This window comes from Carcharhinus amblyrhynchos, chromosome 25 (assembly GCF_965287045.1).
Source record: "Carcharhinus amblyrhynchos chromosome 25, sCarAmb.v2.hapA, whole genome shotgun sequence".
Classification (NCBI taxonomy): domain Eukaryota; kingdom Metazoa; phylum Chordata; class Chondrichthyes; order Carcharhiniformes; family Carcharhinidae; genus Carcharhinus; species Carcharhinus amblyrhynchos.
In genome coordinates, this window is record NC_137348.1 from 23939726 (window position 1) to 23965380 (window position 25655).

General features: G+C 41.3%; 1 protein-coding gene across 2 annotated transcripts in view; it reads right to left on the reverse strand.

The window, feature by feature from the left end:
* The window catches only part of lhx6a (LIM homeobox 6a), a 93835-nt gene that overhangs the window by 16305 nt on the left and 51875 nt on the right, over window positions 1–25655 (reverse strand). For both annotated transcript variants that reach the window (XM_080212024.1, XM_080212025.1), the window contains exon 5: window positions 18634–18854. In XM_080212024.1, coding sequence (XP_080068150.1) covers window positions 18634–18854 — 221 coding nt within the window. The remainder of the gene's footprint in view (window positions 1–18633; window positions 18855–25655) is intronic.

The following is a 25655-nucleotide window of genomic DNA, read 5'->3' on the forward strand; positions in this document are numbered from 1 at the left end:
AGTTAGGATTTTGACCCAGCAACAGTGAAGAAATGGTGATGTATTTCTAAGTCAGGATGGTGTGTGGCTTAGAGGGAAACTTGCTGAAGGTGGTTTTCCCAGGCATCACAGAGTCATACAGCACAGAATGAAGACCTTCAGCTCATTGTGTCTGTGCTGCCATCAAACAAAAAAGAACAAACAGAACAAAGAACAATAAAGCACAGGAACAGGCCAAGTGGCCCATGAAGCCTATCTTGATTCCTAATGCTTATTTAGACACACTTATTGTCCACACATGGTTTCAATCCCTCTGTTTGCCTCCTGTTCATGTGTCTATTAAGATACACTTTGAACATTGCTAACGTGACTGCTTCCACCATCTCTATTGGCAGTGCATTCCAGGCACTCACAACCCTCTGTGTGAAAAACTTACCTCACACATCACACCAAAATTTCCCTCTCTCACCTTGAGCTTGTACCCTCTTCTAGTTGAACTTTCCATCCTGGGAAAAAGCCTCTGACTATCCATCCTGTCTATGTAAGAACATAAGAACATAAGAAATAGGAGCAGGAGTAGGCCAACTAGCCCTTCGAGTCTGCCCCACCATTCAATAAGATCATGGCTGATCTGTCGTGGCTCAGTTCCACATTCCCGCCCTCTCCCCATAACCCTTAATCCCCTCTCTCATCAAAAACCTATCAACCCGCGTCTTAAAAATATTTAGCGAGGCAGCCTCCACCACTTCAACGGGCAGAGAATTCCAGAGATTCACCACCCTTTGAGTGAAGAAGTTCCTCCTCAACTCTGTTCTAAACCGCCCCCCCCTCTTTATCTTGAGGCTATGCCCCCTAGTCCTACTATCCTTTCTGAGTGGGAAGAGTCTCTCCACCTCTATCCTATCCATCCCATTCATCATCTTATACGTCTCAATGAGATCTCCCCTCATTCTTCTAAACTCTAACGAGTACAAGCCTAATCTATTCAGCCTCTCCTCATAGCTCATGTCTCTCATAATTTTGTAGACCTTTCGCAGGTCACCCTTCAGCCTCCGTCTTTCTGAGTTTCTCCAACCTCTCCTCATACCTAAACCCTCCAGACCAGGCAACATCCTGGTAAACCTTCTCTGACCCTCTCCAAAGATCTGTAGACCTATCTCTTCTAATCCCATTTTGCAGTACATGGTCTGTTGCCCTTCTGGGTGGTGGAGGTTGCGGGTTTGGAAGGTGCTGTTGAAGGAGCCTTGGCGATTTGTTCTCACAGAGTAATGGAAACATGGATCTTTCCACTCCATCAGACTGGGTGCTGGAATTGAAATTTGTTGGCTACAGATTGATAAATATCACTTCAATAATCAAAGAACGCAGTGTAAAAGTGAATAAGTGGTGTTTAGTACAGATTAGCCAGGATCCAAGAATGGCAAACAGACTAAACGAGCTGAATGGCCCACACCTATTCTATGTTCCAAGCTCTATTCATTCAATGAATAAATCCTTAGATGTTATTTCTTAATAACATTTCTGCAGCACTTGGCATTTCAATTAGCCAATAACTGAATTCAATTAGTTGAGTTTCAGACTTTCCCTTTGCCCAACTTTGCTCAGAGTGAAACTGTCCCTGAGGGCTGAGAATGAGATGTTTTTAACTTTCAGATAATAACCGAGTTCAAAACAACTCAGTAAATCAAGCTTGCTGTCTCTGACTGATCCTAGCCAAAAGTGTCTCCCTGACTGTATGCATCTGAAGGGATAGCCTCATGAGATCTGGCTTATTTCCTGTGCCATCCACGCAAGGACTGCAGCCCCGACTCGTCAGGATGATCCTGGGATTGAAGGTATTACATTATGAGGGCAGGGAGCATTGACTGTGGACAGAATTCCTTTTCCTGCTGGCAGGATCTTCTGGTCTCAGGAAAGTCGACCTGCCGTGTGTTCACCGATGGCGGCATGGTAAGGGATGTGAATCACCATCGACTTCAGTAATCCTGCAGTTGGGGCATAACCTCAAACTTGGAGCCAAGTCATTCAGGAATGATGTTAGAAAGCATTTAACTCACACAAAGCGTAATGGAAATGTGGGCCCCCCAAAAAAGGTGTGGATTAATTGAAATTTTCAAAACTGAGAATGATAGATTTTAGCTAGATAAGATTTACAGGACAAGGCAAGCAAATGCAGTTAAGATACAGATCAACCCTGGTTGATCTGTGTCTTAAATGGTGGACAGGGTTTGAGGGATGTTCATAAGTTCCTAAGGCCTGTTGCCTTGTGCATAACCATTACTATGTAATTGGACAGTGTAAGGCCTGGAGCAGTGAGCAGTTGCAATTTGGAATGCACTGTCAGAGAGTATGGTAGAGGTAGATTCAATCAAGCATTCAGGAGGGAATTAAATTATCTGAAGGTAACAGGGAGAAGGTGGGGGAACAGTATTTGAAGTGCTCCTTCAGAAAACCAGCACAAATACGAAGGGCCAAATGGCCAGCTTCTGAGCTGCAATCATTCTATGATTTGATAATAATATTATTCTGATGAAAAAATTGGGAAATTGTTGCATCTAAACTACCCAACCATTGGCGCATTCAACACACAACTGCACAATGCTTAAAATCAGAGAAAAGACTTGGGAGATTGCAGGTTTGAAGCTCTAGTTTGTGATTATAGAGGGAGGTGAGAATTCACTCTATCCAGAGCAAAAGCAGGTCATGTAGTTTATTTCTCTATAAAATTATTACCTGACGCATTGAGTGTGTCAAAGATTCAGATGAACCTTTAGTTGCAACTAAAAAAATAGCTATTCAGGATGAAACACCTTACAATAGCAAGGCAGCACCTGGAGAAGGTGTTTATCCAGAATTTTTAAAAGCCACTCTGAATAAGAATGCTATTGGAATACAGACCCAGGACAGGTGGCCATTTCTTACAGCTACCGTTCTGCTATTGATGACTAGAACATAGATCCATTTCGGTTGTTCCTGAATTTAGTTGTGTTCTTTTATCCATAACGAATAAAGATGTCAGCCCAAAAGCTATTGAATATTTTCACTGATATCAATCAGATTGAAGTTGTTTTATGGGTAGTTGTTTGGGATATTAAATGTAATCAGAAAAAAAGAACAGACTCATTTATCTTCTTATGAACAATGTGTAAGACAGCTTAAAGTTTAAAGTTTATTAGTCACAAGTACATTACATTAAGATTGCAATGAAGTTACTGAGAAAATCCCCTAGTTGCCACACTCTGGCACTTGTTTGGGTACACTGGGAGAATTTAGCATGACCAATGCACCGAACCAGCACATCTTTTGGAGTGTGGAAGGAAATTGGAGCATCCAGAGGAAACCCACGCAGACGCAGGGAGAGTGTGCAGACTCTACACTTTGTGCAAGATCACAGAGTATTGGGAGATGAAGGAAAAAGAGTTTAAATGACATTATTTTCATAAATGTCCAAAAGACATGCTGGTTAATGGATTGGCCATGCTAAAGTCTCCCTCAGTGTACCTGAACAGGTGCTGGAGTGTGGCGATTGGGGGATTTTCACAGTAATTTCATTGCAGTGTTAATGTAAGCCTACTTGTAACGCTAATAAATAAAGTTTAACAAAAACATTTACCTAGCATATCATGCAGTTGGAAGATTTACAGAGACACAATACGATGATGGGTTCCGCACAGATTTACTAATCAAAATATATATGAAAAAAGTTTACAGCAGACCAGAGAAATAAAACCCAATCATAAGAATTAGGTGCAGCGGTAGACCACTGCATCATTCATTGCTTCTCACCTTTGCTTCCCCATCCTATCACATATCCCTTGATTTCCTTAGTGCTTGACAATCTACTGAACACAAGCCTCAAATGCACTCAACAACTAACAGATAATTCTAAAAACTTACAATCTTTAGGTGTCCGGATCACCAACAACCTGTCCTGGTCTCCCCCAGTTACGAGGAAAGGTTGCAGAAACTGGGGCTCTTCTCCTTAGAAAGATGGAGATTAAGGGGGGATATGATAGAGGTATATAAAATACTGAAGGGAATAGATAGAGTCAACAGTGGTAGGCTTTTCCCTAGACTGGGGACAATTACGAGAGGTCACGATCTAAGGGTGAGGGGGGAGAAGTATAATTTGGATATGAGAGGAAGGTTTTTCACGCAGAGGGTCGTGGGGGTATGGAACGCGCTACCAAGTAGGGTGGTGGAGGCAGGCACATTGGACTTGTTTAAGGTTTACTTAGACAGACACATGAGCGAAGCAAGGATGGAGGGTTATAGTAGAGGGTATTAAATAGGGTCAGAGCCTCGGGACGACACCGGAAATGTAGTATTATATGTTAACATATTGTCTTTTTATTTCCACAGTGTCGGTCCACCTTGTTGTCAAACGAGGGGCATGCACACGGTGGGTCGTGCGTGGGCTGCTCTTGGAGGTTCCAGGAGTGACCTAGTACTTCGTGTCGGTGTGTGTGCTTAATCCTGGACCAGCAGATGGGCACCGCAACAGCTCAGTGACTATCACTGCTAGCTGTGCAGATACATGGATTTGGGCCTGTGTCTGTGGGAGTTTGCGCATTCTCCCTGTGGTTGCGTGGGTTTCCTCCGGGCGCTCCGGTTTCCTCCCACACCCCAAAGATGTGCTCTTAGGCTGATTGGTTTTACCAAATTGACACTATTCTCCCCTGAATCTGACTACATTAGGGGTTCCACTCACATACACACAGGGCAGGGGAGGTGTGGGAAGATGCGGCAGCGCGGGCTCGTTGGGCCGAAGGGCCTGTTTCCTGTGCTGGGATGTTCTTTGTTCTTGAGTCAATACTATAGTTAAGAAAGCCCACCAACGCCTCTACTTCATGTGAGTAGCCACCACATCACAGATACACATTACATTCCACCAGCTGGAGGTGAGGACTGTATTGATTTTAAAATTCTTAGAGGCCTTGACAGTCCTTAGATACTGAGGAATTGTGTCCCTTGCAATGTCCACTACGACTTTCACCAATGTATAGAGATGCACCATAGAGAGCATTCTTTCTGGTTGTATCACAGCTTGGTATGGCTCCTGCTCTGTCCAAGACCACAAGAAACTACAAAGGGTCATGAATAAAACCCAGTCCATCACTTGAATCAGGCTCCCATCCACTGACACCGTTTACACTTCCCTCTGCCTTGGAAAAGCAGCCAGCATAATCAAGGACAACACACACCCCAGACATACTGTCTTCCACCTTCTTCCATCAGGAACAAGATACAAAAGTCTGAGGTCACATACCAGCCAACTCAAGAACAGCTTCTTCCCTGTTGCTTTCAAACTTTTGAATGGACCTACCTCACACTAAGTTGATCTTTCTTTACACCTTAGCTCTGACTGTAACACTACATTCTGCACTCTTTTCTTTCTTTCTCTATCAATGGTATGCTTGTCTGTACAGCGTGCAAGAAACAATACTTTTCACTGCATACTAATACATGTGACAATAATAAATCAAGTCAAATCCTCTGAATGAAGAAAATAAAATTGCCACTATCTCATTCCTAAATGGCCGGCCACTTAACCTAGCCCCAGACTCTCTAGCCAAGGGACACAATTTCTCAGTATCTAAGGACAGTCAAGGCCTCTAAGAATTTTAAAATCAATATAGCCCTCACCTCCAGCTGGTGAAGTTACAGGATGTAATGTGTATTTGTGATGTGGTGGCTACTCACTTATTTTGATAAGTGTTCCCACGGATGATTAGCACTTGCAACTGGTAACCATATTTCTTGGGAAGGAAGATTAGTAAATGGATCTCATGTCAAGGTGGTGCCATACACCCAGTGATGGTAGGTTGGAACTCTATATGGTAGACTTTGATGTTGGAGCTGTGAGTCCGTAAGGCTGTAGAGCACTGGTGATGATAAGTCAGCCAGCTTGACTCAATAATGGAACTTGAAGATATGGACATGTCACTGGGCTGATATTCTTCCTATTTTACTCCATCCAATCTTATAGGAAAATATTCTTGTGGGCAAGGTGGTCCTCGCTAAAAAAATAGTGGAAATGTATACTGTTTATACTCCTGCAATACTTACTGCCCATATGGGTGTGCATAAGCTTTGGTTCTGCCAATTTATATTTATGTACTTACACAAATAGAATGTGTACCTATGGATTGAGATTGTGTACTCCATAATACCATATAATCCCCATAGTGCAGAAGGAGGCCATTTAGCCCATCAAGTCTTTACTCATTCTCCGAAAGAGCATCTCACCCAGGCCCACACGCTGTCCTTTTAATGCAGAAAAGTGTGAGGTGATTCACTTTGGTAAGAGTAACAGGAGTACAGAATATGGGGCTAATGGAAGGATTCTTGGTAGTGTCGATGAGCAGAGAGATCTCGGTGTACATGTGCATAGATCCCTGAAAGTTGGCACCCAGGTTGATAAAGTTGTTAAGAAGGCGTACGGTGTGTTAGCTTTTATTGGTAGAGGGATTGAATTTCGGAGCTGTGAGGTCATGTTGCAACTGTACAAAACTCTGGTGCCACCACACTTGGAGTATTGCGTACAGTTCTGGTTGCCGCATTATAGGAAGGATGTGGAGGCATTGGAAAGGGTGCAGAGGAGGTTTACCAGGATGTTGCCTGGTATGGTGGGAAGGTCTTATGAGAAAAGGCTGAGGGACTTGAGGTTGCTTTCGTTAGAAAGAAGAAGCTTGAAAGGTGACCTAATTGAGGCATACAAGATGATCAGAGGGTTAGATAGGGTGGATAGTGAGAGCCTTTTTCCTTGGATGGTGACAGCTAACACGAGGGGATATAGCTTTAAATTAAGGGGTGGTAATTATAGGACGGATGTCAGAGGTAGGTTCTTTACTCAGAGGGTAGTAAGGGTGTGGAATGCTCTGCCTGCAGCAGTTGTGGCCTCACCAACTTTAAGGGCATTCAAATGGTCAGTGGATAGGCATATGGATAACATTGGAATAGCTTAGGTCAGAGGGTCATTAGATTGGTTCCACTGGTCGGTGCAACATCGAGGGCCAAAGGGCCTGTACTATGCTGTAATGTTCTATGTTCTATCCACATAACCCATGTATTTAGCATGGCTAATCCCCCTAACCTACACATCTTTGGACACTAAGGGGCAATTTCACATGGCCAATCCACCTAACCTACACATCTCTGGACCATGGGAGGAAACCAGAGCAGCTGGAGGAAACCCAGGCTGCTCCTAATGGGGCTAACAAACTCCAACAGTATGATTTCTCAGTAGCTTGATTTAAACACTTCAACTATTCTGTCATCCAAAAGAAAACATTAATGAAAAAATATGTGGAAAAGGAAAGTTTACTACAATGTAGAAAAAAATGTAGTGTACCTCTCAGACCGTGGAGAACTGCTGCAGGACATTTGTAATCCACAGCAACATTGCTACCCTAGTGTGACTAGTCAAAACCCCACTGCCATTCGCCAGCTTCTTTCAGAGTTCCACATTTGACGTGAGACTGCTGGATACTATCCATCGACAAGCATTTTGGTTTTTTTGGCAGTAAGTCCATGACAGAACACACATTTCAAAGTGAAGCAGCACAGGCAGTTGTCAAAAGTTAAAATAATAAAATGGACCAAACAGTTCTGGGAAAAAAAAATAATGGCATCGCTCTCCACCAGCAATAAGTGACTTCTAGATTTCCACGATACAAGCAAATGAAGTAAATCCTTCTGAAGCCTATACGGTTACACATAGAAACAGAAATCCTTCCAAATAAATGGGGGGACTGGTACTCTAATCAAGCAACAAGATGTGTCCCTGTTAAAGGGTATTATTAATGCCTATTGCTATACATGCACAATAGCTGTTTGACTTGATCACACCAGCAATTAACTTGAAAGTCAAGTGTAAAACAAATTTATAAATCTCTCAGTTGAAGTCATAAAACATAATTTTATGACTGCACCTTTTCATTTCAGATTTACTAAAGCTTCAGCTTTAAAAAAACTAATTACATCATTAAATGAGCAATAAACAAATGCTAGAATGCTGAATATTTATTAATAGTGGTGCTTATTCAATGAGGAGCTGACTGTACATTCAAATTGTTGCCCAAATATTTGATCGGTCAGCAGAACCACAGCTTTTAAGAAGTTCTAATTCCTCAGCTGGATGCTACCTGCTCCTTTACTGGGAGCTCCCATTTGATATGCAAACTACATTGGAGAGATCGAGGAGTGAGAACTGGCTACACAAGTGGACAGGAAACTCCGGACTCAATAAAACCTCAAAACCTCTGACAAAAATTAGTCACTTCTTTCACTGGTCAGTTACAAATGTACAATTCCTTCAGGAACATTGCAGCTTCACTGGAAATAAAATACTTTGGGTTATTCTGGAGGATTTTTTAATTCATTTGTGGGACATGGGCATCAATGGCTGGCCAGCATTTATTGCCCATCCCTAGTTGCCCTTGAGAAGGTGGCGGTGAACTGCCTTCTTGAATCGCTGTAGTGCATGTAATGTGCATTGATCCACAATGCCCTTAAGGAGGGAATTCCAGGATTTTGACCCTGTGACTGCGACGGAACGACGATATATTTCCAAGTCAGGATGGCGGGTGGCTTGGAGGGGAACTTGCAGGTGGTGGTGTTCCCATGTATCTGCTGCCCTTGTCTTTCTAGATGGAAGTGGTTGTGGGTTTGGAAGGCGCTGTCTAAGGATCTTTGGTGAACTGCTGCAGTACATCTTGTCGATAGTAAACACTGCTGCTACTGAGCATCGGTGGTGGAGGGAGTGGATGTTTGTAGATGTAGTGCCAATCAAGGGGGCTGCATTGTCCTGGCTGGTGTCAAGCTTCTTGAGTGTTGTTGGAGCTGTACCCATCCAGGCAAGTGGGGAGAATTCCATCACATTCCTGACTTGTGCCTTGTAGATGGTGGACAGACTCTGGGGAGTCAGGAGGTGAGGTACTCACCACACTATTCCTCGCCTCTGACCGGCTCTTGGGGCCACTGTGTTTATGTGGTGAGGTTGTGAAGGAATGGCACTGCTTATAGCCAATTATTTTTGTTCTTAGAGGAAAGATGCACATTTCCAATGTCTGAGGGAGGGACAGTGGAAGGTTATAGTTGAAGGAAATACTCTGTGTGTTATTGAGAGCAGCAAGGAACATGAGTATGTCACAGATATCGAGAAGGGCAAAGGCTCTTGTCATTTTGTAATTGCTCTTGGATTTAATCTGTTAATTTCAAGGAAGTATTTTAAGAAATCATCATAAGGATAGAATTTTTTAATTCTACTCAACTGCTATTACAATAGAATTGCATCAGATTTAACTTTGGGACAGTTTGATCAGTTTCTTAATATGGGAATTAATGGAAAACAGTTAAAATGAAGCGGGGAAACAGAGAACATAAAACATGGAACAGACCATCGCAGCCCAGTTAACCATCCCCCCCAACTGGAATTATGCAGCATACTTTATTAAAAGTATTGGTTTCAAGGAGTAGGTTTCTATCCTTGGCTTAAAATGGTGCCTTTAGGAGGTCAAATGAAGAGAAGTGCGGGTGGGATCAGTTTACCAGATGAATGTGTCTGTGGGTTTAGACACTGGGCAATGTGTCTCTAATGCCATGACATCTAAGAAATATTTAGCAAACTGTAGCCATGTTTGGGCCTGGTGAAACAGTATCTGCTTATGTTTGTGAACACAAGTCTCTTTTCTATTTACAGCTTTGCCTCGATTTTACACCATTTCCTTTTCTCCTGGGCTCTTGCCTCTGGTCAACCTTTTTCCATTGGGAGGGCAGACACTGTCGACTCTTGTGTAATTCGAACACTAACAGTACTCCATGTTGTGTAATTCTAACACTAACAGTACTCCGTGCTAAAGTGCCAGGAGAAATACATGGAAGAGGGCCAGATTGAGATACATTGGTAGCTTTCCCTCTCTCTCGAGATGTCCTGAACAAAAACCTTTTTTGAAATTCTGCGCACTAAACCATGAAATATATTTCCTCAATGGTTCAATGAGTAAATGCACCTTGTGGCATGTTATTGAGCCTTAAAGACAAGGAAGGGTTCAGATTGGGTTCCTGTGTCAGATTTATGGATCTAAACTTGGCAATGCTTGGCCATTGGAATATACCTCAGTGCTTCTAGACGAGGGAGGGAACATAAGCAACAATGTTCCCAATCCTGATGGCGATCCATTTCTAATTTTGGAAAGGACATACATCATATTAACTGACTGAGTTGTCATCTGATACTCCCCATGGTCAAAAAGATATAGGCTTACCAGTGAGTGAGGATTTAGAGATGCCACCTAATGCTGTATAGCATATAGCCCATTAGAGTACAAGATTTCTCCTTCTTACCCTTCAGTTTTCTCCCCTTATTTTGAAGGCAACTAAAGGTAGGTGGGAATAATGAAACACAGTTTATCTTAATTAAGCATGAATGGTACCACAAAATATGCAAGAAAATTATATCCTATCAAAAGAATGTCTCATGTACAATTGATTCTTTAAGGGTTCCATTCGCAATTTGTTTGAAACGAGAGACTATGCAACACATCTATAAGAATTATAGCATGGTGGTTTAGGGGGATTGAGAGTGGATGTGAGTGCTGTATTCAAAAGTGAAGCTCTGTGAGTAAAGAACATGTTTCAGCCAATGTCAGCATCAAGTGCTGCCAGATTATGTACGATATAGATCTATAGCTAGGTCAAAGTACGGTGTAAAGTTTGTTTTGCAAAGCGCAACAATGCACTTCACATAAGCCTGAGGATACTGTGCGATAGATACATCAGTAATAACATAACGGGTGGAGGCAACTCCATCGGAAGCGGTTTTCAATAATAAAAGGTTCAGGGCTGTGAATTCATGCCCCGTAGAAGCTATTTAAAATTGTTTAACCTCATTTCTAATGGAACCCCTGGAGAAAAAGATCTAGTGAAGGGACTTATCCCATCAGTGTATGTTGATTTTGAACCCAGGCTCCTGAAGGGAAAGATCAACATCAAACTATCACCTGGATCATTTCTGAACATGGAAAGAGCAAGTTGATAATGAGTGATTTTAATATTCTGCATGGAATCCTTTAAAAGAGAGCCAGAGAGTGGTGAATCTGTGGAACTCTTTGCCACAGAAGGTTGTGGAGGTAAGGTCATTGAGTGTTTTTAAGACAGAGATAGATAGGTTCTTGATTAATAAGGGGATCAGGGGTTATGGGGTAAAGGTAGGAGAATGGGGATGAGAAAATCAGCCATGATTGAATGGCAGAACAGACTCGATGGGCCAAGTCGCCTAATTCTGCTCCTATGTCTTATGGTCTAAATCTATAATCCAAATCACCAAATAGCTCAAATATCTACCAGAGAGAGATTATTTTATTTTACCTAGCTAATGCAAAATCCGAGGATTGAGTTCTACTCACTGCAATTCCATATAATAATCTTCTCCCTAATCTCCAAATCTAAAAAAAAGTGTTCGCATTGACAGTCTAAAACATGTAACGCTTGTTCTCAACTGTGCCATCAATACAAAGCAGAGGGTTAATGCTTCCCCATTGGGATAAAGGAAACACAAATCATAGGCAATCACACAAAAAAAAAACAAACTTTGCATTTAGGAACTGGTATCAGATTCAACGCAGTATGAAGTCTCACAACATCAGGTTAAAGTCCAACAAGTTTATTTGGTAGTAAACTATTTGTAGGGCATTAAATCAGGAAATGCAAGAGAGACCCCCCCCCCCCGCCTCCCACATCCTGGGCTTGCTTGAGTCTTCCTTTCAGTTGTGTTCAATTGTGGCGTTTGCTACCAAATAAACCTGTTGGACTTTAACCTGGTGTTGTGAGACTTCTTGCTGTGCTTACCCCAGTCCAACGCCAGCATTTTCACATCATCAGATTAAATGCCATGGGCCCTTCATAGCTAATCTCACAGGTAAGAAATGAAGTGCAGAGCAGCGAACATCCAAGAAAGAGACGTTCAAAGGAATCTAGATGAATAATAGCTTAGCATGGATACATTGTTTTTCTTTTAAGCGAATAAATGCGGTATTACAGCTGTTTATTCCATGAATAGCAATTTCCAACTCATTGAAATAGGCTAGTTCTTTCTAAAACTCTGTCATAAAAACGTTTGTTTTTTCACATGTACTAGCATTTGCTCTATGCTTCCATATCCATTACAACCGAAAGGAAGACTAGAGAAAGCCCATGATGTGAGGTCTCTCTTGAATTTCCTGATTTAATGCCCTACAAATAGTATTTTTTTCTTCCAGATGCAGAATAAAATTGTCTTCTGATGCACACTTTAACATGATCGTGATGAATGGCAGAGCAGGTTCAAAGGACCAAATGGCATCCTCCTACTTCCATCTTCTATCGGTAAAGAAGGTTAGGACCTGGCCAGACAACAATCATTTCTATATGGTACAAAGTTATCAGGTTGTACATATCAATGTCAAAGATCTGAAATCATTGTGAGAAAATGCTTGGGAAAATCGATGATGGAACCCTGACCTTAGGAAGGGTACGCTGAATTGAAGACAGGTAGTGATGTGGCAGACAGGACTAGATTTGCAGAAATATGTTGAAAGATATCAGAATCAGATTCATCTAGGTTTGTCTATTTTGTCACTTAGAAGTAGCACAGAAAGCCTGAACTGAATGCCGCTGGGATCAACTCGCAAAGAGCTCAAAGCATCATTTAAGCTGCAGAGATAGTCCGTGAAACTAGAAAAACCAAGCCTCATCTACACCCCCTTAATATAAGAGACAAATCTATCCTGGTCCCAATTTGGCTGCAGCTTCATGGACCCAGCTACTTTGGAGTGCCCAGAATGTGATGGGTTTTATGGAAACACTTTTTCCCACAAAGGGTAATGGAAATGTGGGAAACACTGTTAAAGAAGAGGATCAGTTAAAAAGTTTGAAATAGAGATTGATAGATTTGTAGCAAGGATATTAAGGGACTTGTGCCAGAATTTTACTGGCACGCCTGTGGACAAGGCTGATAGATTCATAGAGGTTTACAGCATGAAAATAGGGTCCTTCAGCCCAATTTGTCCATGCCACCCCTTTTTTATAAAACCTCTAACCACAACAGATAGACTGAGGTATATTCCAATCCTCCGTTGGCCTTGAGTGGAATTTTACGAGCCTCAGGCGGATGACGTGGTTAAAATTCCGGCAATGGAGTTAAAACAAGTAGATGGCATTAAGGTATAAGAACAGAGACTGCTGGAGGAACTCAGCAAGTCTGGCAGCGTCTGTAAGGAAAGAGAAAGCAGCTAACGTTTCAAGTCCTTTTGACTCTTCTTCAGAACTGAAAGAAGGGAGAATGTGTTAGGTTTTGAAGTGTAGCTCTGAGAGATTGCAACAAAATGTAACAACGTTAAGAACGAAACACAGATGGCCTGGTGTGGGTGGGGAAGGGGTGGGTGCATTGGGACATATATGGGATATTTAATAAAAGGGGTTTAAGATGAAGGAGAAAGGTCACAATCGAAAGCTGCCAAACGAGGGCTATAGCATTCCCAACCGGAAGATGAGATGCTGCTGCTCCAGCTTGTTTCGGGTTTCTCTGGAACATTGCAGCAGACCAAAGATGGACACCCCACATCAGGCCATCTGCCTTTTGTTCGTACAGTTGCTACATTTTGTTGCAATCTCCCAGAGCTACAGTTTAAAACCTAACGCATTCCCCTCTCTTCAGTTCTAATAAAGAGCGAAAAGGACTCAAAACATTAGTTCTTGTTTTTCTCTCTCCTTACAGATACTGCCAGACCTGCTGAGTTTTTCCAGCATCCTCTGTTCTTGTTTCAGGTTCCAGCATTTGCAGTATTTTGTTTATTTAATTGTTAAATATAAATCAGCCATGGTCTAACTCAATGGTGGAACAGGCTTGAAAGGACTGAATAGACTTCTCTTGGATTTTAGCCTTTTTCCTGTAGTGTAGGTGGATGAGGGATGACCTTATGGGTGTTTATAAAACCATGAGGGGCATAAATAAAGTAAACAGCCAGGATCTTTTCCCCAGAGTAAGGGAGTGCAGAACTAGAGAGCATAGGTTTAAGATAAGAGGGGAAAGATTTAAAAGGGACCCGAGGGGCAACTTTTTCACACAAAGTGGTGCGTATCTGGAATGAGCTGACAGAGGTGGGTACAATTACAACATTTAAAAGACATTTGTACAGGTACATGGATGAGAAAGTTTTACAGGTATATGTGCCAAATGCAGGCAAATGGGGCTAGTTCAGTTTAGGCAACCTGGTCGGCATGGATGAGTTGGGCCGAAGGGCCTGTTTCCATGCTGTATATCTCTATGAGGCTATGACTCTGTCAGGCTGACAAAATGGGTGGGAAACAGTGGTTTTAGCAGCGCTGCCTCACAGTGCCAGAGACCTAGGTTTGATTCCCACTTGGGTCACTGTCTGTGCAGAGTCCACACGTTCTCCCTGTGTCTGCGTGGGTTTCCTCCGGGTGCTCCAGTTTCCTCCCACAGTCTGAAAGACGTGGTGGTTAGGTGCATTGGCCATGCTAAATTCTCCCCCTTAGTGTACCTGAACAGGCACCAGAGTGTGGCAACTAGAGGATTTTCACAGTAACTCCGTTGCAGTGTTAATGTAAGCTGACTTGTGACACTAATAAATAAACGTTAATCAATGTTGCCGGCCAGAGACTCAGCCCACTTCCAGGACCAGGCTTCGTTAACATGTATGCAGCGGGTAGCAATCTGACACCATACTGGGCAGCTCAGAGGCTGATTCAGACAGGAATAGGATAGATCAGGAAAAGGCCATGTTGGGGTGTGGACAGTAACCTGGCAGGAGAATCTCACCTTATTCCTGCAGAGCTTGGAGGAACACTCCTGCTCACTCTGGCCCCTGAACATGAATTACAACACTGAAGTGGAATGACCTCATTGATTTCTCTGCCAGGTTTTACTGAACAGAGTGAACATACTGCCCAGTAGGCAACTAAATTGGAATAAGATCTTGATTGGCATTGATTAGCTAGGCTGCCTGCCATAATCAGGCAAAGCCTGGCAACCCTTTGGAAAGGACTTGAGAAACAGGGTGGGGAGGCCGGAACTAGCACCTCCATTTTAACTCTGCTACCATCATGTTTCCTTCTACCAGTGGGAATTACAAACCTAAGTGAGTTCAATATGGACCATGCAAAGTCATTTTCTCATTGAGATTGTGAAAGATGAAGTGTTAACTCTGTCACTCCCCACAGATGCTGCCTGACCTGCTGAGCACCTCCTGCAATTTTGTTTTTGTAAAATATGCTTTTGTTTGTTTTATGCGATAGGAATATAAGACTATAGGAGATCACTGGATAGACACCACATCCTCTCTATCAGCAAGGACTCTGTAACATTACCTATCTCCATCCTCCACCTCAGCCCAATTGCTTTTCAAATCCCTTCATTCATGACATTTTTTTCTAGCTCTAACTCCTCCAGCCCTACAGATTTTTGTGTTCCTCCAATTCTGGCTTTTCGCACATCTCTAATTTTCTTGCCACACTATTGAGTAATGTGCCTTTGGCTGTCAAGTCCTCATTTGGAATTCTCTTCCTAAACCTCTCCACCGCTCCTTCTTAAAAGCATTCCATCAAACCCTACCTCATCATCCATCCTAGTACCTTCTTATGTGGCCTAGTATTGAATGTGGCTTGACCAATTGTCTTGTTAAGCACATTGGAATCTTTTACTATATAGCCAGTCTATATAGATGCATGTTGTTGTATGGCTAGTTATTATTAATTTTTAAAATTCATTTAAGGGGTATGGGCATCACTGGCTCACCAGCATTTATTGCCCATCGCTAGTTACCATTGTTCAGAGAACTGTTGAGAGTCAACCACATTGTGATTCACATGTAGGCCAGACCAGATAAGGCTGGCAGATTTCCTTCCTTAAAGTGAATTGGATGGGTTTTTCCAACAATTGACAATGGTTTCAATGTCATTAGTAGATTCTTAATTCCAGATTTTTTTTATTGAATTCCAATTTCACCACCTGCCACGGCGGGTATCGAACTCAGATCCCCAGAACATTAGCTGAGTTTCTGGATTAATAGCCTAGTGACAATACCATTAGGCCATTGCCTCCCCTCCTTTGGTCAGGTACACAAGGTCATTTATTGTGTATGAACAACAGATGTGCAGACAATGTAACAATACCACAACTGATTGAGAAATTATGAATGAATAAGGTACCACAGAGTGGCCATTGGGAGTGAGGCTCCAATAAGAGCTCACGAATAGCATAATCTTAAAGTTCTATCATTACATCAAGAAAGAAAATGATTGCACATTTTGATTTTCAATGATTTTGTAAGGCCAACATAAATGGACATTATACCTCCAACATGAAAGCATTCTTATCTTCAATAAAGTACATTGATCTTGACTGATTTTCCAGCAAAGTCTTATTTTGGTTAAATGCCAGAATACCACTGTGCCACTAAATGGCTCACATATTACTGTGTTGGCTAAGGCAATGAAACCCCACCCCCACCACAGCCAACAAAATAGGAAACAATACCAAGGAGATTACATTTCAGAATAAACCAGGAGGTTATGTTAATCCTTTATAAAGCACTAACTCAGTACCAGCTGGGGTTGTCCTTCAAAAGAATCAGTGTTGGATTGATGGACTGAATAGCCTCCTGTGCTGTACTTTTCTATGACAATAACAAGGTAACATTAAGAGACTTCGAGAAGCCTTTGGAAGGGAGCCAGTCCTTTCTGATAAAATGTTCCAAGATACCCTTTTGTGGGCTGAACATCCATTATTTTAAAAACCATGCCTGTTTCACCATATCCATGTTAATATAACTACTACAATAAATCACTTCTTTACCAATAGATTCAGTTGAACAAAAGTAGCTACTGGTAGCTATGAAGTGGGTAATTAAGAGCTGCTGCATCCTGGAAAGATATACAAAATATACTTGAAATGCAAAACAACGAGGAAAGCAGATGCCATGAACAATTTGTTGCTACTTCCAAACAAAATAGTTCAAAACATACAGCTTAAAGCATATTTTACCACACTGTTCTTTCAGCTCTAGGGTCTCAATTTGAATTATGTGGGGACATAGGAACAAAGTAGGACATTCAGCCTTTGGAGATGAATGAAATTATGGTTGCTCTGTATTGTGGCCTTATTCACCCATCTTGGTTCTATCCCTTAATATCCTTACCAAAACCTAACCATCTCAGTATTGATATTTTTAATCGACTCCTATATTCAACAGCTTTCTGGGGGGAAAAGGGTTCCTAATTGCCACAACTGCTCAAAGCTTGCTTCTTAACATCACCATGAATGGTCTAGTACTAATGTTTCTCCCAAGCCACCAGAGAAAATAGTTATGTATTCTATCGACCCCACACTGAAGCCTCTCATGCCCCAGGCAAATTCTCATCAAAATATATTAATGAATGGTTATAAATCTTCAGAATAAAGCTGACCATATTTTCAAATTGCTCATCTCAATTCAACAAGTTGCAAGAATGGCCAGCATAAGACATTGCATGGAAAGACTTACACGTGGAATGCGAAAGTGGAAAAAATTTCCATTTCCCAACATTGACATAAGGAAAATCAAAGCAAAAAGCCAAATAAAGAGAAACCCAAAATGTTGTTACACCATCAAAGCAAAATAGGTAAGTACCCCCTGGCCATTGAGTTTTATTATCTGGTGCTTCTTGTGAACCCGACTCAAATTGTTTGGTGGAATGGCACATGGACACTCAATTTTCACAAGAAAACAGAAAACAATCATTTCCATAAAATCATGTGCCCCATAGCCCAGTCACAAACTGCCATTGATGGTGGGTGTTTTCTTGTAGTCAACACCAGTAATGTGGTGTTATGTAGGTCACAAGGGCAAAAACAAAGTAGACAATGGCAAATAGCATGAAAGGACACAATCAATGTTGACTCTTTTTGGCGAGAGCTATTGTGGTCATTTTTACACCACATTTGCATACAGCTCCAGATAAAGCTTAAGGTTTTAAAGTTTATTTAATTTGTGTCACAAGTAGGCTTACATTAACACTGCAATTAAGTTACTGTGAAAATCCCTAGTCGCCACACTCTAGTGCCATTTTGGGTACACTGAGGGAGAATTTAGCATTATCAATGCACCTATCCAGCACGTCTTTCAGACTGTGGGAGGAAACTGGAGCACCCAGAGTATCCCCATGCAAAGTACAACTCCTGATTGATTCATGGAAATCCAGTGTAATATGTCACTGTATCATACAGCTTCTCTTCCAAGGTAGAGTACAGTGAACAGCCGGCACAACTCAGAACCAGACATGTTACCAGAACTGTAATTACAGCCAGACACAACCAGCAACACCAAGAGGCAGCAAAACATTCCAAAAGACAAAGTGTTTTATGTTGCTTAGATTGATTTGGTGAAAGAATTAAGAAGTGACTGTGGTTCATCAATTCACAGATTGAATATTTTATCTGCCCTCCGAATCATTTGTTTTTTAAATAAAGACATCTCAATCTAAGCACAATATTTCTTGACTGCTTATACTGTAGCCTTTGATGGATAGAGTGCATTGTGTGACATTTCTTTTGCTGTTCTGAGGGCACAGGCAATACATTAAAATGTATCAGATGAACAATCTCACTGCAATTACCATTCTCTGCTGCCTGCTTGAGGTTCTCCAGCATGGTGTCGTAGTGGATCCGACACAGCACTTTCTCCTCGACCAGCCCAAACTCCTCTCCTGTGGACAGCTGCCTCTTACACGAGAAACAAGCGAAGCAGGCCAGGTGGTAGGCATTGCCCCGTGCTCTCCGTACCCAGTCACTGGCATAGATCTGCCGGCCACAGCGGGCACACTTCGTGCCAAACCGGCTGAAAGAGACAGAGAGAGAAAAGAGGAAACAATACATCAGAAAAAGGCAATTAGGTCTCAGTTATGTAGCTTGAAGTCATGTATCATAAAATGTCAGGAAATGAATGAAGCTTTAATCGTGGGTGGTCTACAATATGGCGAGTTTTGAAAAAAAGCATGATATATAATGAAAAAGTAATGAAAGAAATCTGGTGCCGCCTGCCCCCAACATTAATTCATACCATTAGAAACAGCTGAAGGCGTACCTGTTTTTAGTGAATTTGGTAATGACCATCTGACTCGATCTTAAACTAGGGGCCTGAGCAGGGGTTCTGCTAAAGGCTGCCTTCACTGCTGGATAACAGATTGGAACAATGGTGTATCCCTCTTAGAAAAGATCGAGTTACACTTTGGAAAAAGTTACTTTCCCGCACCTTTAGCATGACATTATTCCAGAAGAGGATCGTTCCCCTCGCCCCTACTCACATCTCCAGTGCCACTCATTTGGAGAAGGGGAGTGGGTCACCCCTCAGGTTTGGTGATGTGACACATTTTGTTTAAAAATGCAGCACTACTTCTGAAAACAGTTCCATATGTTTAAGCGCGTTGCAAACCTACTTTTCCCTTTGATCACGGAACCCGCCAATAGGCTGATTTGGTGTTGACAGAAAGAGGTAAAATACATGTTTGAAATTAAGAATTCGGATATTTCTTGCTCAGCACGTCTTGCAACAAGACAACTTAAAAAACAAACAACAGCAGCAAGGTTCAATGCAGCACCGTAACATTCACAAATATATAACCTGATTATTTCCTCATTGGGTGCAATCATATTTTAAAGCCAGACAATGATTCTAAAAAAATGAGGGGAAAAAAAAGAAATTCACATTTTTGAATTAACTGAATAACAACAAATTTAGTTAAAGTTCGTTGAAGATTTTAAAAATCCCACCGAGATAATCGCTCTCCTCTGCTCCCACTTATAACAGCAAAGGGTTAACAATATTAAATTTGGTTGACAATTTTTTAAAAATCCCACCCAAGGTTGGCCACTCTACTTTGCAGCCTGTTTGTGATCAATAGTCCCCTGTCCACGGCAATCTCAGTGAGAGCAGCTTTGAGATTCAGGCACAAGGCGATAGTTTTGGGGAGGAGTTAAGAAAGGCCAGAAGCGGCGCAACAAGGTGTTTATAACAAGCTACAAGCGGCTATTTTTCACGGTCCTGAGTTTATTTGTGTGGGAAATGCCGTGACGGTATTCATCATCTCTCCCAGGCATGACAGCGAGTAACCGCTCCGCCCCTTGTGCCCAACTTTTAACTCATTCGCTGCTGAATGGCAAGACACACAACTAAAGTTCAAAGTTAAAGTTTATTTATTAGTCACAAGTATTAACGTTGCAACGAAGTTACTGTGAAATTTCCCTAGTCGCCACACTCCAACGCCTGTTCGGGTCGATGCACCTAACCGTCACGGCTTTCAGACAGTGGGAGGAAACCCGAGCACCTGGAGGAAATCCACACATGATGTGGAGATGCCGGCGTTGGACTGGGGTAAACACAATAAGAAGTCTCACAACACTAGGTTAAAGTCCAACAGGTTTATTTATTTATTTGGTAGCAAATAAACCTGTTGGACTTTAACCTGGTGTGATGAGATTTCTTACCGTGGAAACCCACACAGACACAAGGAGAATGTGCAAACTCCACACAGACAGTGACCCAAACCAGGAACTGAACCCAGGTCTCTGGCACTGTGAAGCAGCAGTGCTAACCACTGTACCACCGTACCGCCTAATTGTCTTGCTCGACGCTGCGGGCTGATCAGTTTCTGACTTGTTGTGCCATTTCTGATAATTTTAAAGATTGGAAGTTTCCCTCTGAAGTCAACAGCATATTCTAATGTTGAAGTTCTTTCTCTAGTTGCTCCTCCCCCCCCCTTTGTAATCTGGTGGCACACGTGGGTTTGATTGAAAAGCAAATCAAACAAAGTTATTAAATGTCAGAGCACGATGGATTTTCAAAAGGCAGAATGTTTGCAATTCTTAGCATTTGTTTAACAGCATTTACATCAGAGAGTCAGCTTTTATGACACCGTGGCACATCAGTTCCATGGCATAAGTGTATCAACTTTGGTGGGGGGTGGGGGGGCTGGTGGTAGTACTGGATTGTTTAATTTTCTCAAGGCAGGCGGAGAGAGCAGATTGAGGATGTGAAAGCACGGATGGAGGGCCATGGGATATGAGATCAGGGCCCACGGGATTGGAGATGTAGCCAAAGAAAACAACAGCCGAGAAAAAAAAAGGATCAGCCTGAAGCTGCCAAACTGGGATTGCACTGACCACTTTTAACCAAAGCTAATATACCACTTCCAACATTGAATTTGGTAGCCAGCGCGTACACTTTATAATCTCTCCACAGCAAAGTTTCAGACACAATGTATGCATTTCTGAAATAAACACAATCTCCAGCACGCAGCAAGGAAACACTTTGTAGCCAGTGATTTGGGACAGTTTGCATTTTGTTTACATGTAGCGGCAAAGTCATTAATATTCACTGATAATCACACAATTAATGCATGCAGATAAAGACAGCGTTTAATAACCCTTAAATCAGTAACCCTCTCCTTACTGCTATTTTTCTCTCTTTGCATATCTGCGGTTAGACCAATTCCACTATCAGTCATTTTTACTTACGGGCCTAAATAAAGTTGATGAGCTATTATTAAACTCGGAGATTCTAAGATTGAAGGAGTGCCTTTAGGCATTACTGCCAGAATGTCCCATGTCAACACGTCGCTTGACAAATATCAATTTCTCCAGATGCATTTTAAATAATAAAATATTAGTGATTGTGACAAACTTTAGTGGTTTTAAAGAAAGTACTAGGCAGAAAACGAACCGACAGATATGGAAGATCAGTGCAATGTTATGACTTGTCTGAGCATCCAGCAAGACAAATCTCCAGCTCCTGCTACCAATAGCGGCACTGAATTGGACAAACAAAACTCAAGAAGATAGTGACCCTTCTCCGTGCTTGTAATTTGGGTGCAATTGTCTTTTACACATTGGTAATTGTCTTGATTCTGTGATATCTGTTTTCATTGGAAGCAGCGCTTTTTTCAGTCGAGTTGCTCTCACCACATACTTGCTGGGGACCAAGGCAGAATCTGTCCTTACACATGTGTTGTACACTTTAACAAATTGCGTGCCATCTTAGAAATGTATATTGCAGCTTTGTTTTGGCCGAAGGCAGAGACTTAAACAAGGGTTCTCTGCCAAACTGCCCCGAAAAAAGGAACAGAAATACATTAAACAGAAACATAATTACCATTTTACAATAACATTTGGTCCCCTGGACCCAGATACTGGCAAAACACCTTCCAAAATGGGTGCGTACAGAGCTTTGTCAAGTAAATAGAAATGTCTTGTAAATGCAGCACAATTTGTAACTGTCGAATTCCGTTATTTTGTGCTACTTTTTTTGTCCTCCCCGCTACCCAAATTTCCAAATTTTCCTTGTCCCACCCTGATCCGCTCCCCCACCCCGTCCCCTGCTGGGCATAGTCCTGTGGATTCCTGCAGTCCACGAGTACCTCAATCAGTGCCAACAGGTTGTTTGACTGTAATAAACTTCGTAGTCGGGGCTAATTCGGTTCTCAATTGAATATGGACACGCACACACATACAGACTCATACTTGTATTCCAGCATACTGGTATTACTTCGTTCTGACAAACTTGCATTTGTATAGCAACCTAGGTACCTCTCAGAAATGTCCCAAAATGCTGTGATGGTCAGTGAGTTCATTAGCGTGTGGTCAATATCTTTATGTAAGTGAACTCCAGTTATTCACGAAGCGCTGTATCAGCAGTGGACCGTCTTTTGGGGGGAAGAAGTTCCGTATACCGGCAAATTTTTAAACCATAGACTATTCCGATGCTATAAATGTAAAATCTACAGCCCTTTAAATACAACGTGTGTTTGCTCCGCGCTTTGGTCTCAGTCGGTTCAGTTCTATTCGGCCTGAGGTCCATGCAGAATATTATTGCAGGAAGCAATATGCGATGGGAAACATAATAGTTTCTCACAAACTAAAAAAAAAGGAAATCAGTCTTTAAAGGGTAATAGAAGCCAGAACTTGTTATTGTTGCAATTTCTCCTATCAATCAAAACAAATAGGAATTCAAGTTATTTTCAAAAATCAACATTTGCAACAATGGAGAGTATTTTTAGAAATTTGCCAGTATGGTTATAGCGAGCATATTCTTAACTTGCAGTCCTAGCGAGTTTATTTCTCCTAAAGTAAGGACATTTATTCAACTGCCAATGCTGCAGATTTATAGGCAGAAAAGTTGTAAGCCAGGCTCCCTCTTACATTGCCAAGACACATCTGTAAGTACTGTATAGAAACAGTAAATCCCAGAACATGAATATTACCTCCATTAAAAACTCATTACATAACAAAGTTTAATGACATTTTGCCACTGGATTATTAAATAGACTTTACCATTATCAAGTGTATTTTATGAAGTTACCACTCGCATTCAAAGGCGGGGGTGATGCAGAGGGAGAAGTAGTATAGAAATTTTGCTCAACTACTAATTATGCATCAGCTATGGCTTGTTGGGAGAGCCCCCGAGTCGAAAGGTGGAGATTCAAATTCTTCTTTATGCACGGGTTTGAGGACAGGAATCTCGGCTCAACTGTTCAAAGCAGTACTGAGGGAGAGCTGCAATGTTGGAGGTGCCATCCTCCAGGTGAGTCCCTTTCTGATATAAAGGGTCCCACGGCACTATTTTTAAGAGCAGAGAGGGGAGTTCTTCCTGTTGAACTGGTCAACGTCTATACTTCAATCATCATCACTAAGAACTGATTATCTGTATAAGTGTCGCTTTTTTTGTGTGTGTGGGTGCTGCGTTTGAACTAGTTGCTAAGCTTCCTATTTTGTAACACTGACCACAGAGCAAATCACCACTCACTGTCACGCATTTTGGGATTTTTGCAGTACTGAAAGGCATTCCAGAAATCCACATCTTTCTTATTTTTTTCTTTGCTACTGAATTCATATCCGTTTTACATACCATCTTCTCTGCTGTCATCAGACTTTTGAATGGTCATGTCATATATTAAACTGGTTTTTCTCTACCTGTAACAACACCACTATATTCTACACCCTATCCTTTCATTCTCACCTATGTACTCTATGAAAAGTAAGATTTGTCTGTATAGCGTGTATGAAACAATACTTTTTCACTGTGTCCCAATACATTTGACAGTAATAAATCAAATCAAATCATCAGATTGATTCAGATTATGTTGATTAGTGCATTAAAGGTGTTCTGGAACATATATTTAACTTATTTTAATGACATCACATACACCGTTAAACTTTTGTATTACTCATTTAATAAATGAAAATAAGTGGTTACCTCAAAAATGTTAATTCCTGCTGGATTTGTGCAGTCTAAAATTGTACTTTAACTATAGCCACCAAAACGTTTTTTTTTGGAAATTCCTAAAAATTCACAGTGGCATCACCAAGATTTGAATGTCCCCTTATTGATGGGACAGGGAAACTTTCTAGCACAAAGTTGGGACTCCACAACTGCTGCTCTGAGATAATGCAGTAACCCTGCCACAAGAAACTTTGCAAAAAAGGTTAGTAAAAGATATATCCTCACCAACAAAAGTTTTCTATATCTTTGCGAGCCTTTCTTGCTTGTGTCTCTTGAAATTATTTTCCACAAGTTCAACTCTTCAAAATCTGAATTCCCAACACCGCAGTCACAATACCCCAGCTTTGACAAAGGGTCATCTGGACTCAACGTCAGCTCTTTTCTCTCCTTACAGGTGCTGCCAGACCTGAGATTTTCCAGCATTTTCTCTTTTGACCTCAGTCATGAAGTTCCACTCTGTAAAGCGGGAGCAGTTGCCCATTTTCATTTAGTCATGAAATGGAGTTTTGTGGCATCAGAGACAATGCTACACAAGATAGCTACTCCAACTTGCCTCAAACACAGCATTTTAAATCATTTAAGTACATTAGCAATGGATATTTAAGAGTCATTGATAAATATTTAATGCATTCCTTTATAAGATTTAGTATATGAAAATTCAATTAAATATGATTTCTGTTTAGAAGATTTAACTGTGCAAGTATTAAGATTGGCTGAGTTTTTAATTTTTCCAGGATGAACAACAGTCAGTGCAGTTGAAAGAGAATTTCAAATAGAGAATAAAAGACATTTAAAATTGCAAACCTCAAATTTCAATCCAATCCAAATATCCGGAGGCTTTTTCTGAACCTTCAGTCACATGTATTTTAACCATCCACTGTTCCATTTTGAGATCACAGTCTGTTAATTTACTTCATAAAATAATTGATTGCTGATGGATGTGCTGAGAACCGGTTTAAAGTATTAACAACCAAGACTAACATACAAAAATAGAATATTGCCAAATTGACTCAACAAAATATGGTTTAGGGTTATTACTACCTAATCGTAATTAGGCTGATAAGTGTCTTTATCGAGTGTCAATGTTTCATTGTAGGAAGCATAGCATGAAGGGCATTGCTGGCAGTCAGAGATATAGGCTAGCCTTCACTTCAATGGAGATGTAACACAGGCGTTAGTTAGCAAAAAAGACCTAATGCAGCAGCATTCAATGATGACTGCTTTTGGATAACTATTACTTGTCTCCTCCACTCTGGCTCTGATCTTTGCAAGCTTTGTTTAATTTATCTATCTTAATGAATTTCTGATTTATACAAAATCATTCTGTTATCCAAACTATGTATTTTTTTAAAAAATTAAAAAACT